Source organism: Electrophorus electricus, chromosome 11 (assembly GCF_013358815.1).
Source record: "Electrophorus electricus isolate fEleEle1 chromosome 11, fEleEle1.pri, whole genome shotgun sequence".
Lineage (NCBI taxonomy): Eukaryota > Metazoa > Chordata > Actinopteri > Gymnotiformes > Gymnotidae > Electrophorus > Electrophorus electricus.
Genome location: NC_049545.1, coordinates 4,263,167 through 4,287,500, shown reverse-complemented (window position 1 = coordinate 4,287,500; position 24,334 = coordinate 4,263,167). Strand labels below are relative to the sequence as shown.

The 24,334-nt window shown below is 41.6% G+C and overlaps 1 protein-coding gene across 1 annotated transcript in view; it reads left to right on the top strand.

Annotated features, from left to right (window-relative positions):
- The window catches only part of valopa (vertebrate ancient long opsin a), a 7,870-nt gene extending 1,931 nt beyond the window's left edge, over positions 1-5,939 (top strand). The window contains exons 2-5 of the mRNA XM_035531645.1: positions 197-407; positions 3,108-3,216; positions 3,564-3,803; positions 5,706-5,939. Coding sequence (XP_035387538.1) covers positions 197-407; positions 3,108-3,216; positions 3,564-3,803; positions 5,706-5,939 — 794 coding nt within the window. The remainder of the gene's footprint in view (positions 1-196; positions 408-3,107; positions 3,217-3,563; positions 3,804-5,705) is intronic.
- Positions 5,940-24,334: the final 18,395 nt, after the last annotated feature.

Here is a 24,334-nt window from a genome sequence, read left to right as displayed (position 1 = left end):
CAATCATCTTATATTAATATATATTTTATGTTATAAAAGCTATATTAAGATATATATTATATTATATACAGTTAATGTTGGTTTGAGGTGAGTTCAGAACATGACTGCATGTTTCCTGCATGAATTTAAATTTGGGTAAGTGATCTGATCAGACGGGAGTTTCAGCTCTGATTAACCAGACTTTCTCTCATCCCAGGTATAGTGGCTTTGTGGTCCCTGGCCATCCTTGCGTTCGAGCGCTTTTTTGTGATCTGCAGGCCCTGGGGAAACACCCGTCTGCGGGGCAAACATGCAACACTGGGTCTGCTGTTCGTCTGGGCATTCTCCTTCATCTGTACCATCCCACCTGTGCTGGGATGGAGCAGCTACACAGTCAGCAGGATTGGCACCACCTGTGAGCCCAACTGGTGAGCATGGAATATTTTTGCTCTCGGATGCATTATAGTAAATATGACTCAGAAGTGGAATAACCCCAGAGTGAAACAAATCTGGCGTATCGTTTCTCTCTCCTATCTATCTGTCTATTGTCTATTTCTAATACATTTTGTCCTGCATTCTCTCTCTTTCTTGTTCTCTTACTCACACTCACCTTTAATAAAATACTGTGAGTATTTGTAAGGGGCCAAAGCAGGAGGTTCCTCATACAGATGAGGTATACAGTACGATGAAGTGTCTGCTCCGCTGCACAAAGTGCACACTATGAATGCACATATAGCTAGCAACCTATTAAAAAAGTATTTGGCACATACACACTTCAATTCCAGTAATACGGCCACTGAAATGAAAGACAAATCAGGTCAGTAATCTACTTCAAATATTAATGTGTCTAACAGCTGGATCAGGACTCAATGAGATCCCGGCCTTCATTTTCTATTCAGATACACAGCCAAGTAACGTTGGTGCACCATTTGGAGGATAGTTATAAGCCTAGGTATTATGCCTTTTGAACTTTCATTAATAACATGATAAAAATGGAATAAGAAACATTAAGCTATTATACTATGCTAAGTAAATACTTCACATTATGGTCACATTATAAGCAAAGTAAGTGACAATTGCTGCAACACACGTGCACGGAGGCCCGAACACTATTGTTTGGCCCCTGCTTAGTTAACAGGGTTTGACTGATTTACTGTGACTAGTAGCTAAGATATAAGCCTGATGTGACATGGCAGCAACAGTGGAAGGAAGCACAAGTGCAGATTGAAAGCAGGTTTATTAAACAGACAAACAAAAACAATGCAGAGCAGTCATTAATAGACATGTGTGACATCAGCGGCAAGGAGGGCGCGAGAGGCGAGTAAAGGTTAGGAGAGTCTTTTTTCCAAGCTCACTCAAACAATGAAGCTGATGAAGCAACAGTAAAACTCAGAAGGCCTTTAAAAGTGCTTGGAAGCAGGCACAGGCGCCGGCTTGAAGCGCAGGACGACTGGCAATGCACAGCACCGACGGCAGCTACCCAAAAGAGGGTAAATGAGAAACAGGTGTTGGTGACAATAAATAAACGGGATATTGTGAATGGGGTAGGTGTGTCTTCTGTGTGGATGTGTGTGTGAGTGGGCGTGTCCCTCCTGCTGGGCGCTCAGTGCACTGTGACAACATGTGGTCAAGAGCAAGGTGTCGAGGGCAGTGTCAGACAAAGGGATCCTATCTGAATAAATAGGGGAAATGGGTTACAGGTGAGTGAAATGCTTAATAAGTTGGACAGAGGAAGTGATTGGGAGCTGTGATTGGTGGAACAGTGTGTGTGGTTGTGCTTAGTTGGGTGCTGACCAGGGAATGGTAGCACCTCTCCATCAAGGACCCGGTGCAACAGGGACCTGGGAGGCAAAGAACAGGCCCGGAAGGGTGAGCACAGTGGAAGGAGTCAGTAAGGTCTGGGTTGAGCATCTGACTGGCCATCACCCAGCTTCTTTCCTTTGGCCTGTACCCCTCCGATTCCACCAGGTACAGACACATGAAACGTGGAGGACACCAGCTGCCCGCAGGTAGGCTGATCTGATAGGTAACCTCAGGTGATTCTTCCTTGATGCTGCATAGGCCAAGATACCTGGGGTTGATACTACTGCTGGGATTCATCCTGCCATGCTTTGTAGCCACCCATACATGATCGCCCAGCTGACAGTCTGTGGTATCTCCATTATCGAGACACCTTTTTTTTTGTAGGCACTTTTGGCTCTGGGGGCAGCAGTGCATTTCCTCCCAGACTCTGGCTGTCCTGGAATGTGGCCTGGATCACAGGGAGACTGGATGCCAGAGGTTTTTAGGGTACAGTGGTTTTGTCTCCCCCACAGGAGATTGGTGAGGGACTGGCTCTTGAAGCTAAAGACCCCAATGAAGTGCCAATAAACACTGGCAAAGTCCAGGAAACGCTGCAGGATGTGACATGTCTGTGGCCTGGCCCGTGGCCTCAAGCTTACCTCTACGCTGTGCTCCCTGGTCAGGCCCTGGCCGATCAGGTTGCATGCTACTCTGGAGATTACGAGGGCTAGAACACGAAGAAAGGTTAAAATAATGCCAAGGAGAGGATGCCGCATCACCCTGATGACTTGTGGCTGGCAGTGGTGGGACAGAGGAAGCAGGCTGAGAGATGACGTTTGGCACCACCACAGTAGAGCGCACAGGTGCAGCTGTGCACATCATCTTTTTCTCCTGGGAAGAGGGACCTTCCAGCTGCATGGGCTGCATTGGGTAAAGCATGAAGTAAAGCTCACACTGTACCAGAAAACCCTCATACCACTTGGAGTCCCCAATGTACACCTCCGGGATAGCAATGTGATGGGTAATACCCAGAAGCGAGAAAGTGACCTGAGCCACTAGCCTCTACCGGAGGGTTCACAGACAGGAGCCTCCAAGCAGCTGACCAACCTGTTGGACTCACTGGCTTATGCCGTCCATTACCTCTGTCTATGATCTGTTAAAACTCAGATTGAATCCATGACTGACATACAATTTAAGCTGTCCACAAGACAGAAAAGCTACATTCTTCTTCGGTCCTCCTGAAGGACAAGTTTAAAAAGATGCCAAACAGTCTTCTAATCTTTCTTTGCAAAAATCAGCAAACAAAATGATTAAATCTGGTTATTTTCCTCGCAGGTACTCTGGAGGACCCCCATGATTCATATGGTTATCATCACTTTCTTCATCACTTGTTTCATCCTGCCTCTCGGTGTCATCATTGTGTGCTACAGCAAGCTCCTGAGGAAGCTCAGAAAGGTTTGTCTGCAGAACTGTGAGGATTCTCACTATCTTGCATCTGCTGGGGAAGGCTGTGGTTATCAAGGCTTATACATACTGTTAAATATTAAATATATGAAATTATAAAACAGCCAATATAGTACATTTTAGTCAAAAGGCATAGAAAGGTTAATATAATAGTAATACACTGCAGTTTACTCCATTTGGCAGAGGCCTATAACAACTTAGAATGTCTCATTTGCTACCATCAAATAATTCCTGTGTTTGCTGTCTAAAACAAAAATGTATTCCAGATTTCAAGAACACACATATTCTATTTATTCTATGTATTCAAGACACACAAACAAGTTTTTTTTTGGATGCAGGTTTCCAATACCCATGGGCGGTTGGTGAATACCAGGAAACCTGAGCGGCAGGTGTCTCGTATGGTAGTGGTGATGATTTTAGCCTTCATGGTGGCTTGGACCCCATACGCACTGTTCTCAATCATCGTTACTATACAGCCCACCATCTACCTGGACCCCCGACTGGCTGCCGTACCTGCCTTTTTTGCCAAAACTGCTGCAGTCTATAATCCTGTTATCTACGTCTTCATGAACAAACAGGTACAATGCAAGACTTTCTCCACATTATTTGATCATCGCTCTGAATATATTTAAACTGCACTCTTACAGAAGCAATCGTGGAATAACACAAACAGCTGCATTAAAAGAAAAATAAGTATTTGACACATTAATCAAGAGTGACCCTACTCCAAATAAATAAACAAACCTACTGGCATGATTTCATGGAAGGAAGTTATTTTGTATTAACGTGGGATCAGAGAAGATAATGGTTGCAGCAGGGACTATACTGAATGTGGTTTCCAGCTGTTTGACAGCAGGCTATTAAAAGCCACTGTATGCTAGTGCCAGACTGGATTGTGAAGCAACATAAGCTCACAGTTCTATTCATTTTTTATTTTGCTTCTGTTCTTGTAGACAGTAGCTTCTTTTTTATGAAAACTTGGGTTATGAATAGTAGCATGCAACTGTGTTTTAAGAATATATTTTGCTTCATTCACCATATGGTCCTTTCCGAGCTTCATGTATATAAATATATTTTATAAGGGGTGACTGTCTATATTTTTTCTAGAAAAATATATTTTTGTACCTAGAAAGATATACAGCTGATCGTGCCACCTAAAGTCATCTGGAAGCTTTGCTTTGTTACAGCAGTTTTAACAACTCTCCAGGGCCCCGATGAGTACTGCTGTGCGGTTATCAGACTGGCCTTCAGAACTGAAGGCCATCTACATGACATCTCATTCTGACTCCACAGATGTATTTGGAATCAGGTCTGATAATACCAGATAAACCTTTCAGTTCTTTGGGACTCTTGCTGGCATTCACTCGGATTTTTGCTGGCATTCATTTTGGAGATCTTGGGCAACCACCACATTCATTAGATGGTGGATAAGATTAAAAACATTTAGTCATGTTTGGCTCAGTAAAAAAGTAATACAGTAATACAAAGTAAATTAAATCCATTCTAAACAGGTAGACCTACTGTATTCCTGTGATCCATCAGTAATATGGATATGAAAATGTAATCATTTGGGTTTCAACATTGACACGGGAATTCAGTCTTCATTAACATTTCATGAATGTCTGAATATCTTGTTTGAACTCTAAACAAAAGAAAAAATAAAAACTAAATGAAAATAATAAAATCTTGCTTGAACTGGCATGCTAGTTAGTGGGTGCTTCAGGAGTGTACTGGACACAGCTGTGTTGCTATGTTTTATAGTTTTATATATCAGTGTCATTGCTGGGTTATGTTTGATCCACCAGCCAAAAATATCCAGCTAACAGTAGTTGATCACTGTTAAAAAGATGGAGGATGGCTAATGCAAACTGAGGTATAGATGGACTATAGTCTATATCACAGGCTGTTTCTAATGAATGGGTGATGAGTGTGTATACATAATGAATGGGTGATGAGTGTGTATACATAATGAATGGGTGATGAGTGTATATACACTGAATGGCCAATATATTAGAGACACCCATAGTTTGCACTAGACCTCCTTTAGCCTTCAGAACCTCAGCAATTTGTCTTGGCATAGAGTCCACTAAGTGTTGAAATTGTTCTATAGGAATCAGCTTCTCACCATTGCTGCAAATCAGATGGAGGTACAGACATACAAGAAAACACCACAAGGGCGGCAGTTGCTGAAATACTCATCTAGCACTAATGACGATGCCTCTTTCAAAGTTGCTCAGATCAATCGAGTTTCCATGATAATGTGGAAACTGGTCCACAAAATACTTGCTCGTCTGATTTTATGCTCCACTCCGGGGCCACATGTCTAATTTTCATACAAGGAGGTTGCAGTCATGAAACTCTAATAGAGTGGGTATTTAATAAAGATGCCATTCAGTGTGTGTGCGTGCCTGTTTGTAACATTAGCGTAGTTCATCGGCTCGGTTAAGTCATTCATTTTTGCCATTCCTTTGTGTTCACAGTTCAGGAAATGTCTGACTGAACTCTTCAGTTGCGGCAAAAGCACCACAGAGGAGGTGAACCTGACCAAGAAGCATGCAGACATGACTGGTGAGAGCAACACGGGAGAAATGTCCTCCGTAGCTGCTCGGGTTCCCATCGCCAGCCACGTCCTGGCAAAATCCAACGAGGAGCCCAGTAATTCCAGCTCTTACTCTGAGCTACGCATCCCTGAGAACAAAGTCTGCCCCGTGTAACCTTACTTTCCACAGTCAAAGCGAATTCTCGTTGTGATGTGAAGGGAGACAGAAGTGTGCTATTTTATTCCAAAGCTCTTGATGCCCATTCAGTATTATCATCTTAAAAATGACAGGCAGAGTCGGGCTTCCCTCTGCTGGGTAGATTCTTTTACATTTGTAAACATTTAAGTGCACATCAAAAAAGAAAAGAAAGAAAAAAAAAGGACAAACATTTATGATCAAAATAGGATTTTTAAAACATGGGATGGGAATGTCATGTAGCATATGGTACGGGCATGATTTCCAGAAATATGATTCAGTCCTGCTAAGACTTTGGTTTATGATACAGTTTGTGTACGTCTTGAAAGATGAAGATCTTACACTTTAGAAAACATATTTTGCGCTGATAATTTGATTTGATTTTAAATTGAATGGACTTTATTTTTAATTTTAATCAGTTTAAAGAACAAGGCCGGAACTAGAAGCTTGCAGATATGTGAAATACGGTTGGTTTTATGGACAGGAGTTATTAACCATGCAGACATCAAAATCCAAACAGAAGGAAACCAGACCATTAGAGGCATGCAGTATAAAGAAAAAAAAAATCAGACCAATGGAATAAACACACCAGATAGGGATCAGACAGAGACCAGGCAGCAAACCAGATTGCGAACCACTGATACAAACAGGGGTAACGCTCAGTGCGGGGCAAACCTTTGAAGGATGCGAGCAAACAAACTGGTTTAAATAGATATGTGATAAATAAGGAACATGTGTCATGAGTCAGTAGAAGAAGCAGACGATGAGTGTGCGACTATTGGAGGGATGAGTGACAGGAGCGCTGCAGCAGGTGGATGCTGGGAATCGGAGTTCAAGCTAGTTCACAAGTTGAGGTGGTAACATTTTTACTTTGTGGTTTTGTTGAAACGTTTACGGCATAATCAGTGCGTAATCACTAGGTGTTTAATGGATATGTCTAATATGAATATATACTGTACATTATATCTAACAAAATATAAAATAATGCCGTTTTCATACAATTTATACACATTTCTATACACACTGTTATACACACTCGTTACAATAGCCATACATTACTCTACTGAATTTAAAGTGGCCATAAACTGTAATGTTCAATATCTTGTAATGACTGGTATATACGACAAATAAAAAACAAAACAAAACAGTGGGCCTCATTCATAAACACGAGAACGAATTTGCTCGTAAATCTTCGTAAACGCTTTCCCCCCCCCCCCCCCCCCCCCCCGTAAATTCCCGCATTAACGTCTTCGTTCTCAAACGTCCGTAAATCCGAACAAAATTTTGCACCTGCTCCGGACTCGCGTGAGCAAAATCCGAAAGACAGTGAAAATATCACTTAGTAATCCACGTGCCCCGGCGCGCCCCGCGTGGTTCAGCGCCGCACGTGTTTGTGCGTGTGTGACATCATGTACCTCGCGTGTTGGTTCTATCCCCGCCCCCTCGTTCGCCTGCCTCGTGACACCTGCACCAGGTTGCCCCCCGGTGCAGCCCGAGGCCTTCATCGCGCATTGTTCTGTTTTGTCCTTCCTTATGGTCTGCGCTGCCATTGCCGTTGTGCGCATCTGTGTTTTGTCCATCGCTTTGAGTTTGTGTTTTTACGTTCCAGTTCACAATAAACATCTTTTTGCGTACCGGGTCGCGTCGGCATCACATCAAGTATTAACTAAAGAATGAAACACTAAATAATGCATCAGTAAAATTAAAGCCAAACGAAGTTACACTCTGTTAGGAAGCACTCTGTTTCCTAATAAAGCTCGTTATTCAGAGAAACTTCCTACAGCCTGTACAGTGCAATTGTTTGTTAAATTATTGTTACATTTTGTTTTGTGGCCAATTACTTACTTAATAAGCATAATAATAGCGACTGGTGAGTCGCTTTCAGATACTGAGATCCATTCTTTTGCATTTATGCAACATTTTAGATCCAGCTTTGAGAAGGAGTCGTATAAATCCCATGCTATTCCCCTACCTGTACAGATGTCGTCTGTGCTTGTCTTTTTGGATACTGGAACATTCCAGCGGGAGATTACTGACAGATCAGGAATTTCTCAGGCTTCATCCCAGGAATTCTAGACTCCATAATCCGTCGAATCCCTTTCTGTATCAAGATCCCACACATTTCTGTGCCATTGCAGACTTCTCAAACGTCACTGGGGCTCTCGACTGTACATACATTCGTGTCAAGGCACCGTCTCATGATGCATTTGCATATATAAATAGGAAGAACGACCGTTTAATAAATGTCCAATTGATATGTGATGCAAAATGTTATCTTCTGAATATTGTGGCAAGGTGGCCGGGTTTAACTCTACAGTTTCTTCCGGCGACGCAGTTCGGTTGGCACATGTTTGGAGAGTGGCGCTAGATGGCTGACTCACCGGTAAACCCGCATAAGCGCCAGAATATTGGGGGTTTATTAATATATGTCCCGTTATACGTATATATGTCATGACTCCTCGTTTTCTCCACTTCAGGAGACAACGGTTATTCCCTGACACCGTAGATCATGACCCTGCAGACGAACCCCCGAAGTCGACAGGAGCTGGGTGATAATCCGGAGGAGGCACGCCCTCCTGAGCGTGGCACGCCAGTGAGCGCATTTTCAACTACGCGGCGAAAGCAATTTACTAAACGTTTCTGAAATGGCACGACCTCTGAAACAAACCAGACAACTTCAACCAGCATTACACGCTTTTACATGCTTGTGTTGCACTTTTGACTGCATTGCATATTTCTATGGACGTGATATTTTAAAGAAATAAATAAGAATTTATGCACAACGCTGCTTCATGCATTTTCTCTTGTTTCCCCTGTCAGAAATCTGTTTCGTTCACAGGTGGCACTTCGGCTTGGCGGTTGAGCTCTGGTAATGTGGCAGGAAGATGTTGTTTGTGGAGGGTCGTCTGAGAAATGTAATAAATACTATTTAAAACGTACGAATGACTCCTTCATTGGACATTTTTGTGCAAGCAAAGAAGCCTAGTGACAACTTTTCATCTTGATAGCTCTCTTTGGGCAAAGCAAGGTTTTTCTCATTTGTAAACAATTACTTGGAATTGGTTTGCAAAAGTCCTTTTCTCATTTGTAATCAGCATATGTAAATTATTCAGCATGAATATTTCGATTTTCAAGGTGAGAATGGCACAAATCCTTTATTCTTAATTTACCATCAGATTAATTGAGAGGTACATCCATCTGCAGATCACTGTCACCACCAAGAATAATTCCTGACAGAGGGTTCACGAATAATTTTCGTTTGTCTGTAACATGCATACTTGATGGGCGTGGATTATGGTAATTACATGATAACTGTCAATGAGACAATTTACGACCCTTTGGTATTCATGAACATGTGCTACTAATAAATCTGTTTACGCAGCGTTCGTGAATCCTGGAAAGTGTTCGGAAAGGTCCATTTTACTCATAATTTACTCTGAGTTTGCTCGTGTTTTTACGAAGGTTTCATGAATGATTCCCAATGATTGGAAAATTTCAAGCTTTTAAAATATTTGTGGGATATGTATACTGAGTCTTTTAACAATCAATATGATAAGGTTCAATATAACAAAACTTACTTTAAGTATGAGGTTTTTTTATAGGTAGATACAATTAATATTTATTTTGTAATGCATGCAAATTTTCAATCACTTATAATTCAGTACTTGCAGCTTTATTGTATATACCTTAAATAATGCTAATAACATTTCCCTAAAGTAAAGTGACACACTGCAATTGTCTATGAACTGGAAAAAAAATTTGTTTCTTCGATTGTTCATGACACTTGCAGGAGACATCCTGGTACACTGCCTGGAGCAATCATGTGACCTGCAACAGGCAACATAATCCAAACGTACTGCATATCCACAGTGAAACTGATGCTGCAGGTTTCAGAGATGATCTCCACATTCACTCAACTATTCCACCTGTGGATGTAGAAAGTTCAACTTTTCAAAGCACAAGAGCCCAGATTTCTTTTCCTTTTGAATATTTGTGAGATGGTTTTTTATGTCATTGCTTTGACTCATAGTTGAATGCGTATTCATTTGTGTTTGGATGAGAGCTTGCTGACTTGCTGACTGACTAACATATACTCACACACACACACACACACACACGCACGCACGCACGCACGCACGCGCACGCACGCACACACACACACGCACGCACGCGCACGCACGCACACACACACACACGCACGCACACGCACGAGAAGAAAAGCTTTGAGGAGTGAAACGTACCATCATTAACTGTACAACCTCTCACATATACAAATGCTGTTACATATAAAAATCTAACAATACATAAAAATTGAGAATAATAAAGCATGAATTAACTGTATTGCCATTGTATTTTCTTGTGCATATCATAGGCATGTGTTTGAACTAATTTGGAACCAAAAGTCTCTATGGTTCTTTGCAAAGGACTGAAGCCCTGATCATTTCTTGTGTCCCTGAAGGAATTGCTTACAAAGCAGCTCTGGCCACAAAACATATTTAAGCTGATCTGATTTTAAATTAACAGGTTTGAAATGGCAAATGTCAGTGTTTAAAATAACAATTTGTGTTACGATATTACCACTGAAACTTGACACATTAGCTATTTGCTATTAGGCAACATTTCCATGTTTTTTATTGACGTCTATGCTTAGTCCCATAAATCAGCAGAGGATGGTGGCCTGGATCAGAAGCCCATGAAGAAAACCATGTTGGCCATCACCGAAACTGAATGTGACAAAAGTGATTCTCTCTAATTTGAAGAAAATTTCATTAGCGTTCTCTGGCTGGTTTTTGGTCAATTCTGGTCACACCATCAACCAGTTCAGAAAGACTGATTGATCATGGGGTCAGTTCTCATTTCCCAGAGTTTCCAAAGCAAGGTCAAGGAATTTCAGACCTACATGACAAGCAGCACCCAAGTTCCCCGCATTCAAAATTCTGCCAGACAAAAACAGGCTTTAAATGCCTCAGTCCATAGGGACCCAGAGTCTGTTTGGTTCTTGTTCATTTTTAAAGTGCTGCTTTCAAGACTCTCATTACATGTCTTGATGGTGCAGCTGCATGACGTAAATCAAAGCACAGATGTCTGTATTTCAGAAAACTGTTTTATTATATTTTTTACCCTCTCACACTCAGCCTAAACAGATTCACTTAAAATTTTGGCAAACCAGAATATGTGCTGTCACTGCCAAAGTTTTGTGTGAGATCTAACATTTAGCTGTCTCTGTCACTGTAGTTGAGCTTAACTACACGAAGGACACTTGGTTGAGGAAATACAGGAAATGCTCCTATTAAAAATCCCTGTGTTTTCATTATGATGCTATTAATTTGCCAGTCCCTCCTGCTATGACCTGTTCAACAGGCCTTCATCACCAAACGGCTATAAACAAAGTGGGCCACAATGCCTAGGGATAACATAGATGCACTGATTCATTTTAAATTGTACTGGCTTGAACAGTACAGCTAATTCTACCATTCACTCTCTCTATGCAACATGTTTTCTAACATTCTGGTATATAGGGGTCAATCTATTTCTTACTGTCCACAGGAATACCACACTTAAATGAAACAAGGTTAGTTTATTTAGACAATTTTGGCAAATATTTTGAATTTTCAGAGATTTTAAGCTTGTGTTCAGACATTAAAAAATAAACACTTCCTTATCTGAAATGTCTGATTTGCAGTAATCTTTGCTGAGACAAATGTGGACCACAAAGAGACAACATAGGAGCAGGAAGACAGACAAATGGACAGATAGACAGGCAGCTAGACAGATACACATACTAGGACAGTGCAGCTATGTTGAAACTAAATAAGAAGTTAATAATTACTGTACTATTATGGACATGTATTTAAAAACAACAATGGGACCATAAAAGATACAGAAAGCCTTTTCATGCTGTACTGTTTTGTTTTTTTAGTATTTCACCTTATTGACTGTCACATAAATTTGGTGTGATGACCATTGTATTATTCCTAATACTGATGGCTTTAATAAGTAAAATGTATGCCACAATCAATACAGAGAAATCTTTTTAAAATGTTTGTTTTTTGAATATTTTACTGTATTGACTGTCTTAATCAACCTCTGGTTGGTTAAGACCTGCTAAGTCCTCGCCACCTGCCCTCTGGCTAGCAGAAACTCCGCTGCCATTGGAGAGAACTAAGGACTGCAGAGGTGGTGCAGGAAATCTCACCTGGATGTAGACCTCAGCTCATACCAGTCTCTCCTTTCCAAGTTCTCACTGGAAGTAACATCCGCAAAGTCATCCTACTACAGAGAAAAATTCGAATGATCAGCATCCAATCCACGAAAGCTCTTCACTATTTTTTCTTCTCTCCTCAATCCCTTCCCCCCTTCCTCATCTCTTACTTCTTTGAGAAGGTTGCAGCAATCCTCCAGTCCTTTTCCTCTGTTCCCACTCCTCCAACCAACATTCCCCAACATCCAACTCTCGAACTTCTCTTTCTCCACTCTCCTCAGATGAAATTCTTCAACTCCTGACTTCAAGTAATCCGACTACATGACCGCTGGATCCAATTCCTTCCACTCTGTTCCAGACAATCGCAAGAGATCTGCTTCCTTTCATCTCCGTCATCATCAACAACTCCTTATCTTCTGGATACGTGCCAACTGCATTCAAACTTCCAGGGTGGTACCAATCCTCAAGAAGGATACACTCAATGGCTCCAATGTTACCAACTACAGACTGGTAGCACTTCTCTCTTTCCTCTCAAAAGCCCTTGAATGAGCAGTTTATGATCAATTGTCTCTTTTTCTCACCCAGAACCAGCTGCATGATCCCAATCAGTCTGGCTACAAACTGGCACATTCTACAGAAACGGCCCTCATAGCAGTGATGGAAAAACGTCATGCTGCTAAAGCTGCCAAACAGTCATCTGTTTTGATTCTTCTAGACCTTTCAGCAGCCTTTGACACAGTGAACCACAACATTCTTCTTTCTGTTCTCTCCAGGCTTGGTGTGACTGGCTCTGCTTGGAGATGGTTTCAGTCCTATCTGGAGGGACGGTCCTATCAGGTGACATGAAGAGGATCTACATCCATCCATGTAGACTCTCCACTGGTGTTCTACAGGGCTCAGTATTAGGCCCCCTTCTCTTCTCTTTGTATACTCGTTCTCTTGGTGATGTAATATCTTCTCATGGTTTCTCCTACCACTGCTATGCTGATAGCACTCAATTATTTCTTTCTTTTCCACCCTCTGACATGCAGGTCTCCAGATGTATCTCGGCATGCTTGACTGACATCGTGTCATGGATGACAGTCCACCACTTGAAGCTCAATCCCAGTAACACAGAGCTTGTACTCCCAACCCTTACCATGGCCTCACAGTTTCCTTCAAGAATTCCCTGGTATCACCATCTGAAGCTGCCCATAGCCTGGGCATAATTTTGGACAACCAGTTGTCATTCTCAACTCATGTTTCTAATCTAACCCGGTCTTGCAGATTTCTCCTTTGTAACATACGAAGGATTCGGCCCTTTCTCTCGCAGGAAGCTATCCAGGTACTTGTGCAATCTCTTGTGATCTCAAAGCTCGACTACTGCAACTCGCTACTTGCTGGTCTTCCTCTAAGAGCTATCAAACCTCTACAACCTGTCCAGAATGCAGCAGCATGACTGGTCTTCAATCTTCCAAAGTTTACACGTTACTCCACTACTGTGCTCCCTTCATTGGCTCCCAGTAGCTGCATGATTAAGATTTAAAACCTTGATGCTTGCCTACAAAGCTGAAAATGGACCAGCCCCTTCATACATGAGGTCAATAGTTAAAGCCCAATCCGTACCTCGAGTACTTCGAACCTCAAGTATGGCTCGGCTTGAAATATCTTGCTTCAAGACTCATGGACAACAAGCATTGAGACTATTTTCTGTCCTGGCTCCAAGATGGTGGAATGAACTCCCACTTGCTGTCCGGACAGCAGAGTCCCTTGCAGTCTTCAAACGCAGACTGAAGACCTGTCTATTTGCAGAATAGTTAAAGGACAACTGACACTGCTCCCATATTGATTGACTAATTTAGTACTCATTGTAGGGTATTGTTTATGTTGTTTAACAAACTCTAGCACTTATTGTTTATTCCACTTATCATTGTTTAAGATAGACCTTATGTATTTTGTACTTCTAGGTATAAGGATTCATTCCTGTATTCTACAGTATTCTAGATCATGGGTATGTTGGACTCTACCCTACTGTACTGTACTAGGATATATTCTATGAGTAAATGACAAAGCACTTTTGTAAGTCGCTCTGGATAAGAGTGTCTGCTAATTGCTGTAAATGTAAATGTAAATATTGTCACATACATTGTGATGACAGTTGTTTTAGTTCAAGCTGCAGTTCATAACCAAACTCATCTTCTCTGGTAAGAGGGAGAGAGCAAGTGGAATGAAGAGCACAGCATGGTCCTCACTCCTTTATGTTGTATGTTGTTTTTATAAAGACACACTTTGGGACATAAAGGTTTCATGGACACAGAACCCACCCCAGCACAGTTCTAACCCACCCCCATGCATTTCCAAAAGCCATGTTCACCTTTAATTACTATGATAAGACATGCTGTTCCACCAGTGAGGCTGTAGAGGGAAGCTTCACACGCTGAATTAAGGCCAAATAAAACTGTCACTCTGACAGTTTCATCCATTAAAATATGTGGTCTCTTTTTCCTCCTTGTCCATGCAATTCAGTAAGTAGTCAGGAACAAAAGGAGCCTAATGGGGTACAAAGTTTACAGTGAAAATCATTCTACCATCTGGCACTAGTGCTAAAAAGCTGGAAGAACAGAAGTCCTCCAATGAAACGAGAGGATGTGCTCTCAGGAAGCGGCTTTGCCCATGCGGCTTACCTTAAGATGGCCTTGAAGCGCGTGAAAGGGGAGAACATTGTATGTATTCACAACTGCATTGGTTCTCCTTTCTTACCTTACACCTCTACGTGAAGTGAATCCTAAATCAAACAACACTTATACATTTACATAAAATGTTTGCCAGTATAACAACTGATTCACTATGCAATGCAGCAGCAATTGAAGGCATTTGGTATCAGTTTAATAAAGTCTCTTGAATTTTAAAGAGCTATCATACATGCCCAGATGTTTCCACAACCCTCCGAAATCACTAGGTCCCAATAGATAGACTCAGTAATGTTCAAAGTTTTAGATGTGAAGCAGAATGCATGAATGCTATCATTTCTACCACAGATGAAAGAAAAATAAATAAAATTCAGGTCTTATAGATTCTTAATGACATAAAGAGACTATATTCTGTGGTAGGAACACAAAAATGTCTTTTAGAGAGGACTACTATGTCTTCAAGAAGTGACATGCTTTTATCAAACCTGTTATCACAGTCTAGGATGAACTTGTCAGGTGTTAAAAGGCTTCTAGAAAAAAAATACAATCAGAGCAAGAGCTTGTCACCTACAGCGGGATGTCATCCCCTTTTTCTTTGTAAAGTGATAAACAGCACAATCTATACTAGCTTTTTGTTAACTACTATCCTGACAGAACACTGTGATGTGTTATCCCAGTGGGAGCCATTAAAGATGACATGCTCTTTGAGTATACACGTGAGTCTTGCCTAGAGCAGAAACACACTTGTTTTGTGAACTCAGAGCTCAAGAAGAATGCTTATTACACCCTTCAGGTGGTCAGCTTGACCTGGGTTTATAAGCATTGATCGTATCTCCTGGAACATTGTTATTAGTCAGAAATTAGCCCCATTAGAAAACACAGCAGTATAAATGATAGCAATTATGAATTTACTATGATCTTTTGGACTTAATGTTATAATTGGTTTAGTAAAGGTTGGTCTTAATACTATAATTAATTTAGATTGGATCCCTGTCAGCACACAGATTTATAGCCAATGCACACTGACCTGAAGCCTTCAAATACTTGATCTAGTCACGGAACGCTCGGCTCCCCCGAGTCATGTGGTTTGGCCCGCCACGTGCAGTGGGAGGGCTGTTTTTTCTGTAGCCACACCTGCACACACCTGTACCTCGTTCGTTTAAATGTATATAAACTGGTGTCAAAGTGTAAAGGGTGTTGGTTATTGTTGGCGTAATGTGTGAGTGTGAAGTGTTAATGTTAGATGTATTCTTGTGTATCATGTTTGTTTAACATTAACTGTTTCATGTTCCTTGTTTGTGATGTGTGAGTGCCATTGTGTCGTTTATGTGAATAAATGTACGTCCCAGTCAGTGGAGTCTGTGCGTCCTGCCCCTCGCCCTGGACCACGCGTCCTGCACCACGCGTTACAGATCTTAAATCAGCAAAGCTTAAACTTTACTGCTTAAACTCAAAACACCTAGCTGCTGTGCTCTGGGATCTATACACTTGACTTAAATAAATGATGAGCACCTTTTCTTCTGTTTCTTCTTAGTTAATCTCAGTGAAGTCTTAATATTGTTGATCATGAGATGGCTGAATCTTGTACTCTGTTGTAAATAAGCCCACAAAGCATATCTGTAATCAAGTGTCTGAGGGATGAAAACAACTGTAGTGTGGTCCCAGTGGTTGAGCTGATGCTTTAATAGAACCTACTGGTACAGTATGCTAGACACATCAAATGAATCAGATTCAACAGCAGGTAACTAGCATTTTGGGTAGATTGAAAATGCACATACATCCATAGATTCGTCCTCCAGTCCAGGGAAATTTGGATTGAACATCACTAGTTCAGTAAGTTGCAGAGTGGATTAACTAGTCCATATACTGGGCAAAAAATATGCTCCTTTATTCATATTTGAAGACCACAAATACAGTCAATTAAGTGACAACAGGTGCACTGTAGAGGCAACAGACAATTACTCTCTCCTTATCCTTCCTGACTGTTGCTTCTTTACAGTGCTGTAGGTTTGCATTTTGTTAGTGTTCTTATGACTCAGGTTGCACAGGTAGTCCACCTCCTCCAGGATGGCACATCCATATGTGTCATCACAAGAAGGTTTGCTGCATCTCCCAGCCCAGTCTCGAGAGCATGGAGGATATACTATGACTCATCTCGTTACACGAGGCGAGCTGGACTGGGCTGTAGAAAGGCATCAACCCAGCAGCAGGACCAGTGTCTGCCCCTATGCGTGAAGACCAACAGGAGGAGCACTGCCAGAGCCCTACAAAATGACCTCTAGCAGGCTACTGGTGGGCATGTTCCTGACCAAACTGTCAGAAACTCCATGAAGGCCCTACGTCCTCTAGTGGGACCTATGCTCACTCCCCAGCACTGTGCAGCTGGATTAGCATTCGCCAGAGAACACCAGCATTGGCAGGTCCATCGTTGGCACCCTGTGCTCTTCACAGATGAGAGCAGGCTAAAACTGAGCACATGTAACAGACGAGAGGCTGGAGATGCCGTGGTGAATGTTATGCTGCCTGCAACATCACACAGCTTGACTTGTTTGGCAGTGGTTCAGTGATGGTCTGGCAGGGTCAGACAAACCACTATGTGATAGGCAATAGTACCCTGGCTGCTGTTATGTATTGGGATCAAATCCTCAGAGTCAGACCTTACGCTGGTGCAATGGATCCTGGGTTCCTCCTAGTGCAAGACAATGCCCAGCCTCATCTGACCAGTGTGTAGGCTGTTCCTGGATGATGAAGGCATTGAGCTTGTTGATCTCACATTCTCCAGACCGGAATCCAATTGACAACCTCTGAGACATTGTGTATTAGTGCATCGGATACCTCCAAGTAGTGTCACAGAGTGTCCAACAGCTCACGGATGGCCTGATCCAGGACTGGGAGGAGATCCCTGAGGACACGGTCCACTGTCTCATCAGGAGCATGCCTGGACACTGATGGGAGTGGTAAAGCCATGTGGCAGCCATACACACTACTGAGTGTCACATTATGAGTGATGAAATTCACGCATACTTGATCAGCCTGTGATTTAAATGTTTCATTTTGATTTTCTGTTTGATTCTGAATCCAGTTCTCAAAGGGTTGATAATTATTGTTTCCTTTCTTCATTGAGATCATGTGTGATTTAAGAGTTCCCTTAATTTGTTTGAGCAGTGTAGTTCAAAAGAAAAATTAAGCTGCAAAGTAAGAAAAAATAACTCACCTTAACCCATCCTATGTCTCATATTTTAACCATCCAACAATAACAAAAAACAAGTGAAAATAGTCTACACCTGGTTTTGAAAGGAGTGTGGCAGTGGGCTCATTTGACATACTTCAGATTCCAGTGATCATTGTAAATAATGAAAGGATGAATTACAGTGCCTCCATTCCTCCAGGGCTAGTTTAATGGCTAAGAGCTTTCAGTTGCCAACATCATAATTCTTTTCTGTAGAGGTGAGCTTCTTGGAAAATAAAGCAATCGGGTGGAGGTTAGGTGGGTAATGGGTTTTTCAAAGCATGGTGTTGAGGCCATTCCTGCACCGACTACACCCTTCACTGTTCCATGCTCACACTACCTGGATGGTCGTCACATGGCAAATGTACCATTCCTGGCTTGCATTACTGGATATTGTAATGTTGTACTATGGACGCAGAAGATGAGTTAAGACATTTCTGCGCAAAGCAAACTGCTTTATTGCAAAGGCGTTACACACAGCAGAAACAGACAGAATGAGAACTACTCTAAACAGGTAGAAATGGTGAAGGCAACCATAACACACATGAAGACAGTAAACAAATGAAATGTTGTTTATTGAGATGCGAAAAGGTGCAAAAGGGCCAGAGCATCCCATTTTAGAGACTTTTGAAGAAGAATCATTCTCGTTAAACAGTCTAATGTGTTGATCTAATTGGTCAATTTTGTCTCTTTGCAGGTGAATAGACCAAGTTTACATTTGCATGGCAGAGGAAATGGAGAAACCAGCTAGCACCTCAGATTCAGAGGATCATGTGAACCCAGGTGAATGAGTACACTGCACTCCTCTTCCATCCCTGCACCTCTGTGTTAATTGCTTTGTGTGTCCCCTCCACCTGCTGTGGATTTCAACTCAGATTGGTTATTTATACCTCAGTCTCTTTTCTCTTTCTTCGGTATATTCTTCATCCCATGGTCCCTCTTTACCTCCTTACTCATTTCTTCCATCTTTGTGTTTTGGGTATGTTTCCCTTACTCTCGTTTGATTAAAAACAGAAGCTTTGGGACATTAGCATTGAAAGCCCATTTGAGTTATTATTGTTGATGCTGCTGTGCTTGTAAATAATGGCTACCTTGGCAGAGCATGGCATCTCAATTATTCCAGGAGCACTGATCTACAATCAGCTGAATCAAGGATGTTCTTGAAACTTTAGAGAACATTTTGAATAAACAAAGCCACTCTGTGTGTGTGTGTGTGTGTGTGTGTGTGTGTGTGTGTGTGTGTGTGTGTGTGTGTGTGTGTGTGTGTGTGTGTCACAGAGGCAGTAACGCCAAGGTTTAGTTAAAGTGTGTGTGATTTGCAATTCAGCACATGGGGTTACTGTGCCAATCTAAAGTGATGGACTTTGGAGGATGGAAAAGATCCTCCAGCCTCAAGGAAGGAATGTTAATACAGAAATGGTGCTTGAATTCAAATTTCAATTTAGGCAAGCCATGTGAGAGAGACAGAGAAATAGAGTAAACAAGGCTAAGAAGGCTTGAGAGTGCAGAAAATACCTTAGAATATTAGTGATGTATCATTCGATATCCTCTATGGCCTTATCTGCTCTCTAGCTAGCCTGCTTGAATAACTCTCAGTGCTGATATTCAATATCTAGATTTTAGGAGTGCAGAGTAGTTACAAGCCCACAGTGATGAATAAATGATCCTTCCAAAGCCTCCTTTCTGTCCCACATCTGTTAGGAATGTTCTGGCTGCATGTAACGCATTTACTCTGTCCTGCAGATGACAATCCTCTGAATTCTCCAGCTCTGACAGGTGCAAACATTGGAGGCTGGGGTGATCAGTCATCTCCTTACCTTCTTGTTAAGTAATTATTTTCACTGCTCTAGCACTCAGACCTCTATCGACCAGAGCAGGCAGCTTTGTAAGAGCATTAGACTGTCCCACTCTGTTTAAATCCATACACCCCATTTACAAAAATGCAACTCTGCCTCTTAGCAGTGAGGGATAATTGCTGGTGATCAATTCTTCTGTCAGACTCTTACGTGCACATTTAGGGTTAAGAGGCACTTAAAACCAACACACACATCTATGATTTTCATTGAGTGTAAAAAAAAGATTTCAATTTATTTAAAAGGGCAAAACAAATATACAATGCAAGATGATTTTGAAGACATGCCACCAAGTACCATTCCAGGTACACCTTCCATTACCTTAATTTGTCTGTTAATTAAATTAAACAGGAGATCATTGCGATATTCCTCCACCCGCTCCATCTTCTTCAATGGCTGCAGATACAGCTCACCTAACCTCAATCCACTAGAAATGTTGAATCCTATACTGAACTAGCTGCATGGACTATATATGATATAATAAAGCATGGACTGGTCATGAACTGGGCTTTTTCAGTATTCCTAACCCTATACCCTAATCCTAACCCTTACCCTACACCCCAGCTCTACACCCTAACCCTATACCCTAATCCTAACCCTTACCCTTACCCTAGCCCTACACCCTAACCATATACCCTAACCCTAACCCTTACCCTTACCCTAGCCCTACACCCTAACCATATACCCTAACCCTAACCCTTACCCTTACCCTAGCTCTACACCCTAACCCTATACCCTAACCCTAACCCTTACCCTTACCCTAGCCCTACACCCTAACCATATACCCTAACCCTAACCCTTACCCTTACCCTAGCTCTACACCCTAACCATATACCCTAACCCTAACCCTTACCCTTACCCTAGCTCTACACCCTAACCCTATACCCTAACCCTAACCCTTACCCTTACCCTAGCCCTATTTGTTGGACATGTAACGGGCCAAATGTCAGCACTATATCTGGAGTCTGTATATTGAATACTAAAAATGATTAAATCCAGTAAAAGTCCAGCACATTGATGACATGTGCTACTTTATTACTTTATAGTTGTTTTCGGCATTAACAGCTATAGACCTTAATCACAGTAATGGACTTCATCCCAGCTGATTGCTACAGAAGCGACAGCTACATTACAACTGAATGTTCATATCTTGCTCCCAATAACCGTGACAGCAGTGTGACCTTGACACTTCCCCTCCATGGAGGAGTCATAAAGAGTGAGAGGAGGCAGCTGGGAGTTCTGGGAGAGTGGACTGGGAGAGTGGACTCAGGTTCTGTGTCCTTTAGCTGTTTTCACCTTCAGCTCGGCATCGTTGGTGGGTGTGTGTTTTGGGTCACTGGCAACTGCAAACAATTGTATCCAACTTCATGGCTGATAGTTTGAGTTTGTCCTGCGATATTTTTAGATTATATTATAAATAATATATTTTTTATTGTTTTATAATAGTACTTTCATATTTTTAGAATAACAATTAAGAAAAATTAATAATAATTTTTAGAATTTTATATTTTATAATATTCTGTCAACTTTTTGCAATGCATGAGTTTCAGTGTCAGCCCCAGAGCCTAACACTACCCCCGTGTTGATACAGCATTAGTTGGTTTAAATGTCTCCCGTTTTCTTCTCCAAACATGGTGGTACATACTCACATATGTACTGACACCACTCGGCTTTGGGAAATTCTAGGTACCCGATTGTGCTTACCCAAGTGCTACACTTCCACCAGTATTAACCGCGATTACTGCATACGACAAGAGAGAACAGACTGCACTTCCAACAGCTCTGTTGGACAGAAATGGCAAAAAACATTGCAGCAGAGTTGGAAGCACAGGAGCAATTCATAAAGGCCCTGGGAAGGAGGAGCTTGGGTTTAGCGCAGCCACCACGTGCTTGACAGTACCAGGCAGCTCTGACATGATCTATTCCCCCCGTGCGTGAGAGTGCCTGGGCATGCCCAATCCCTCCTTTCATAAGAAGAAAAAGCAGCATAATGCGCTTTGTCTTTTCCCTGTGTAGACTCTTGAAGGACAACATGGTTGTGTAGTCACATTAGTGACCATGTATACTTACAGGCTCTTTTTTTGAAGATTCACAGAGCGGAAAATATAGAAAATGGAAAGAAATGATAATCATGCAAGTTAATTGCTTACAATAAATAATATTTAATTACAGTAAGTAGTCACGGCAAAGGACTTTGTGTGGTACCTAAACATTAGAACTGAGCAATCTGACTGAGATGAATGTAATCAGCAGTGTGACAAAAAGGTGAACACCATGCCGGGCCAAGAGGCTGGGTGGTTACCGGGAAACACAGGCAAAGTAACCCCTGGGTCAAATGATGTTTTGCTATGAGTAAGGAGAAGCAGTAGGTAGATGCGTATTCTCAGTCAGCAGTGTACACTACTTGGAAATATGAATTTCACACTTTATGACCCCCCTCTCTGTTATCTGGCTTACTTTTCTTTCAGATACAAAAAGAGAGAGGATTTACAGGGTAGATCAGTTCCTAACAGTTCTAACAGAGTGCAGATCTCAAAACTTATGAATTATGATCCTGATATCAAACTTCATATAAGCTTTTCTCATAAAACCATCAGTGAATCCAGATAGTAAATTTCAAAATGGGGAACAAGGTGGAAAACTACTAACTGATCATTTTAAGTACTTTATAATGTCCTTTATGTGTTTCGTTTCTGTGGATTTTAGGCATGTTAAGTGCTCATGGGAGGAGTTCTATGGTGTAAAACTGGCAGAGAATCAGAGCACTGTTGGAGGAAGATCTGGTTGTGAGGGGCTTTGTGGGTGGCTTTTGTAAATGGTGCAAAAGAAATGTACTACAATAGAACTGTATTCTGCCCTTCTCCTGTTAAATTCACTTTATTAAGCTCTTGATTAAAGACCGAATAAAAATGATAAAATATCACATCTGCATGTAGCCACAGTATGAGTGTGTGTGTGTGTGTGTGTGTGTGTTTGTGTGTGTGTGTTTAGGCACCCCTCATCAGTAGGGAAGTAACTTGGCTATCTGGCTTTGTTTTTTTTCCTGTAGAAAATACTCTTCTTTCTCCACATGAGCCAGCTTCTGCACTTCTGTCAAAAAGTCTCTGATCTCTGAGCAACCCTACTCTACGTTCCCACAGCAGGCAGAAGTGGGCCAAATACATTTTTTTTGGCAGCTGTTCACATCTTTTTAATGTTTTACATTCGGTATTAGTCTCAACTGATCAGGCTCCTAAATTGACCCATATGTACGAAAGTGCAATGTTTCACATAGCAAAAATCAAAGTGGAGTCAGCAGTGACAGATACCAGCTAATGTTAATGGAGTAATAAGCAAAATGCAATAATCCTCTCACACCTATGAATTACATCGGAACATCAGCGAGATTATTGTTCCTACATCAGCGATTAGATGATTACTGTTTATAGACTACATTGATAAAAACAGAACGCGCATTAAAATTGGCTGGCTGCCCTACCAAATAAATCATCACTCACTGTCATCTTTCTTTCCTGGCAGTGCGAACGTATGACTAGTCGAGTTGGACTGACGGAAAAATCTCGTGAATTCCAATCTGGTGCATACCTGTCTGATTCCAATATCAGACAATCAATATTCAATCTGAATTTAAACTGGCATATTGATTGTAGTTTTTGCAGTTCACACTGCAATATGTATCACATATGGAAGAAAAGATCAGACACGTGGGTCCTCCCTGACACCCAGGTACTCATACATACAGAGAATCCTAAAATGAATCTTTTTTTAACCACTTGCCCTAAAATCAGAGTGCTCTCTGCCTCCTCAAACACAACTTAAATTACTGTGAGCATAATTTAGTGAGTGTCATGTCTACAAGCAACTCCATCTCTAGGATTGACAGTTAATTATCATGACACAGCGGCTCACGCCCACACTGGTCTGCTTTAGGAATACTAACTCTAAGTGCCTGCTTTAATTACCCCCATATGTATATATACTCTGCTTTCCCTCTCCTGCTTTGCTTAACATTATTTGTGCCTATGAACCGCGCTGTGTTTTCGTTGTCTTCAGTGCTTGGCTTGTTGCCCTGATTTTTCTTCTGTTTTTGGATTCCATTTTTTTTTTTGCTGCTCTCTGCTCTTCTGGTTTAGATCCTAGCCTGTCTGCCCCGATTCTCATCTTCGGGTTTGTTTATTTTATTTTATTCTTTGACTTGTAGCCTAGACAAACTACCACTAAATCACTGGCATGAAAGTGGATCCCATCTTGTCTGTCGGTTCGTTATAGGGAATATAAACTTTATAGGGTGAGGATGATGGGAGGCTGAGGAGAATAAAGACCTGCACATAGCTTTTATAGTGCAGAAACTCCTTTACTAAAGGGAATTTCTGTAGTGACAAACTCTAGCTTGCTGGAAAACTGGTGTTTTTATAAAGAGA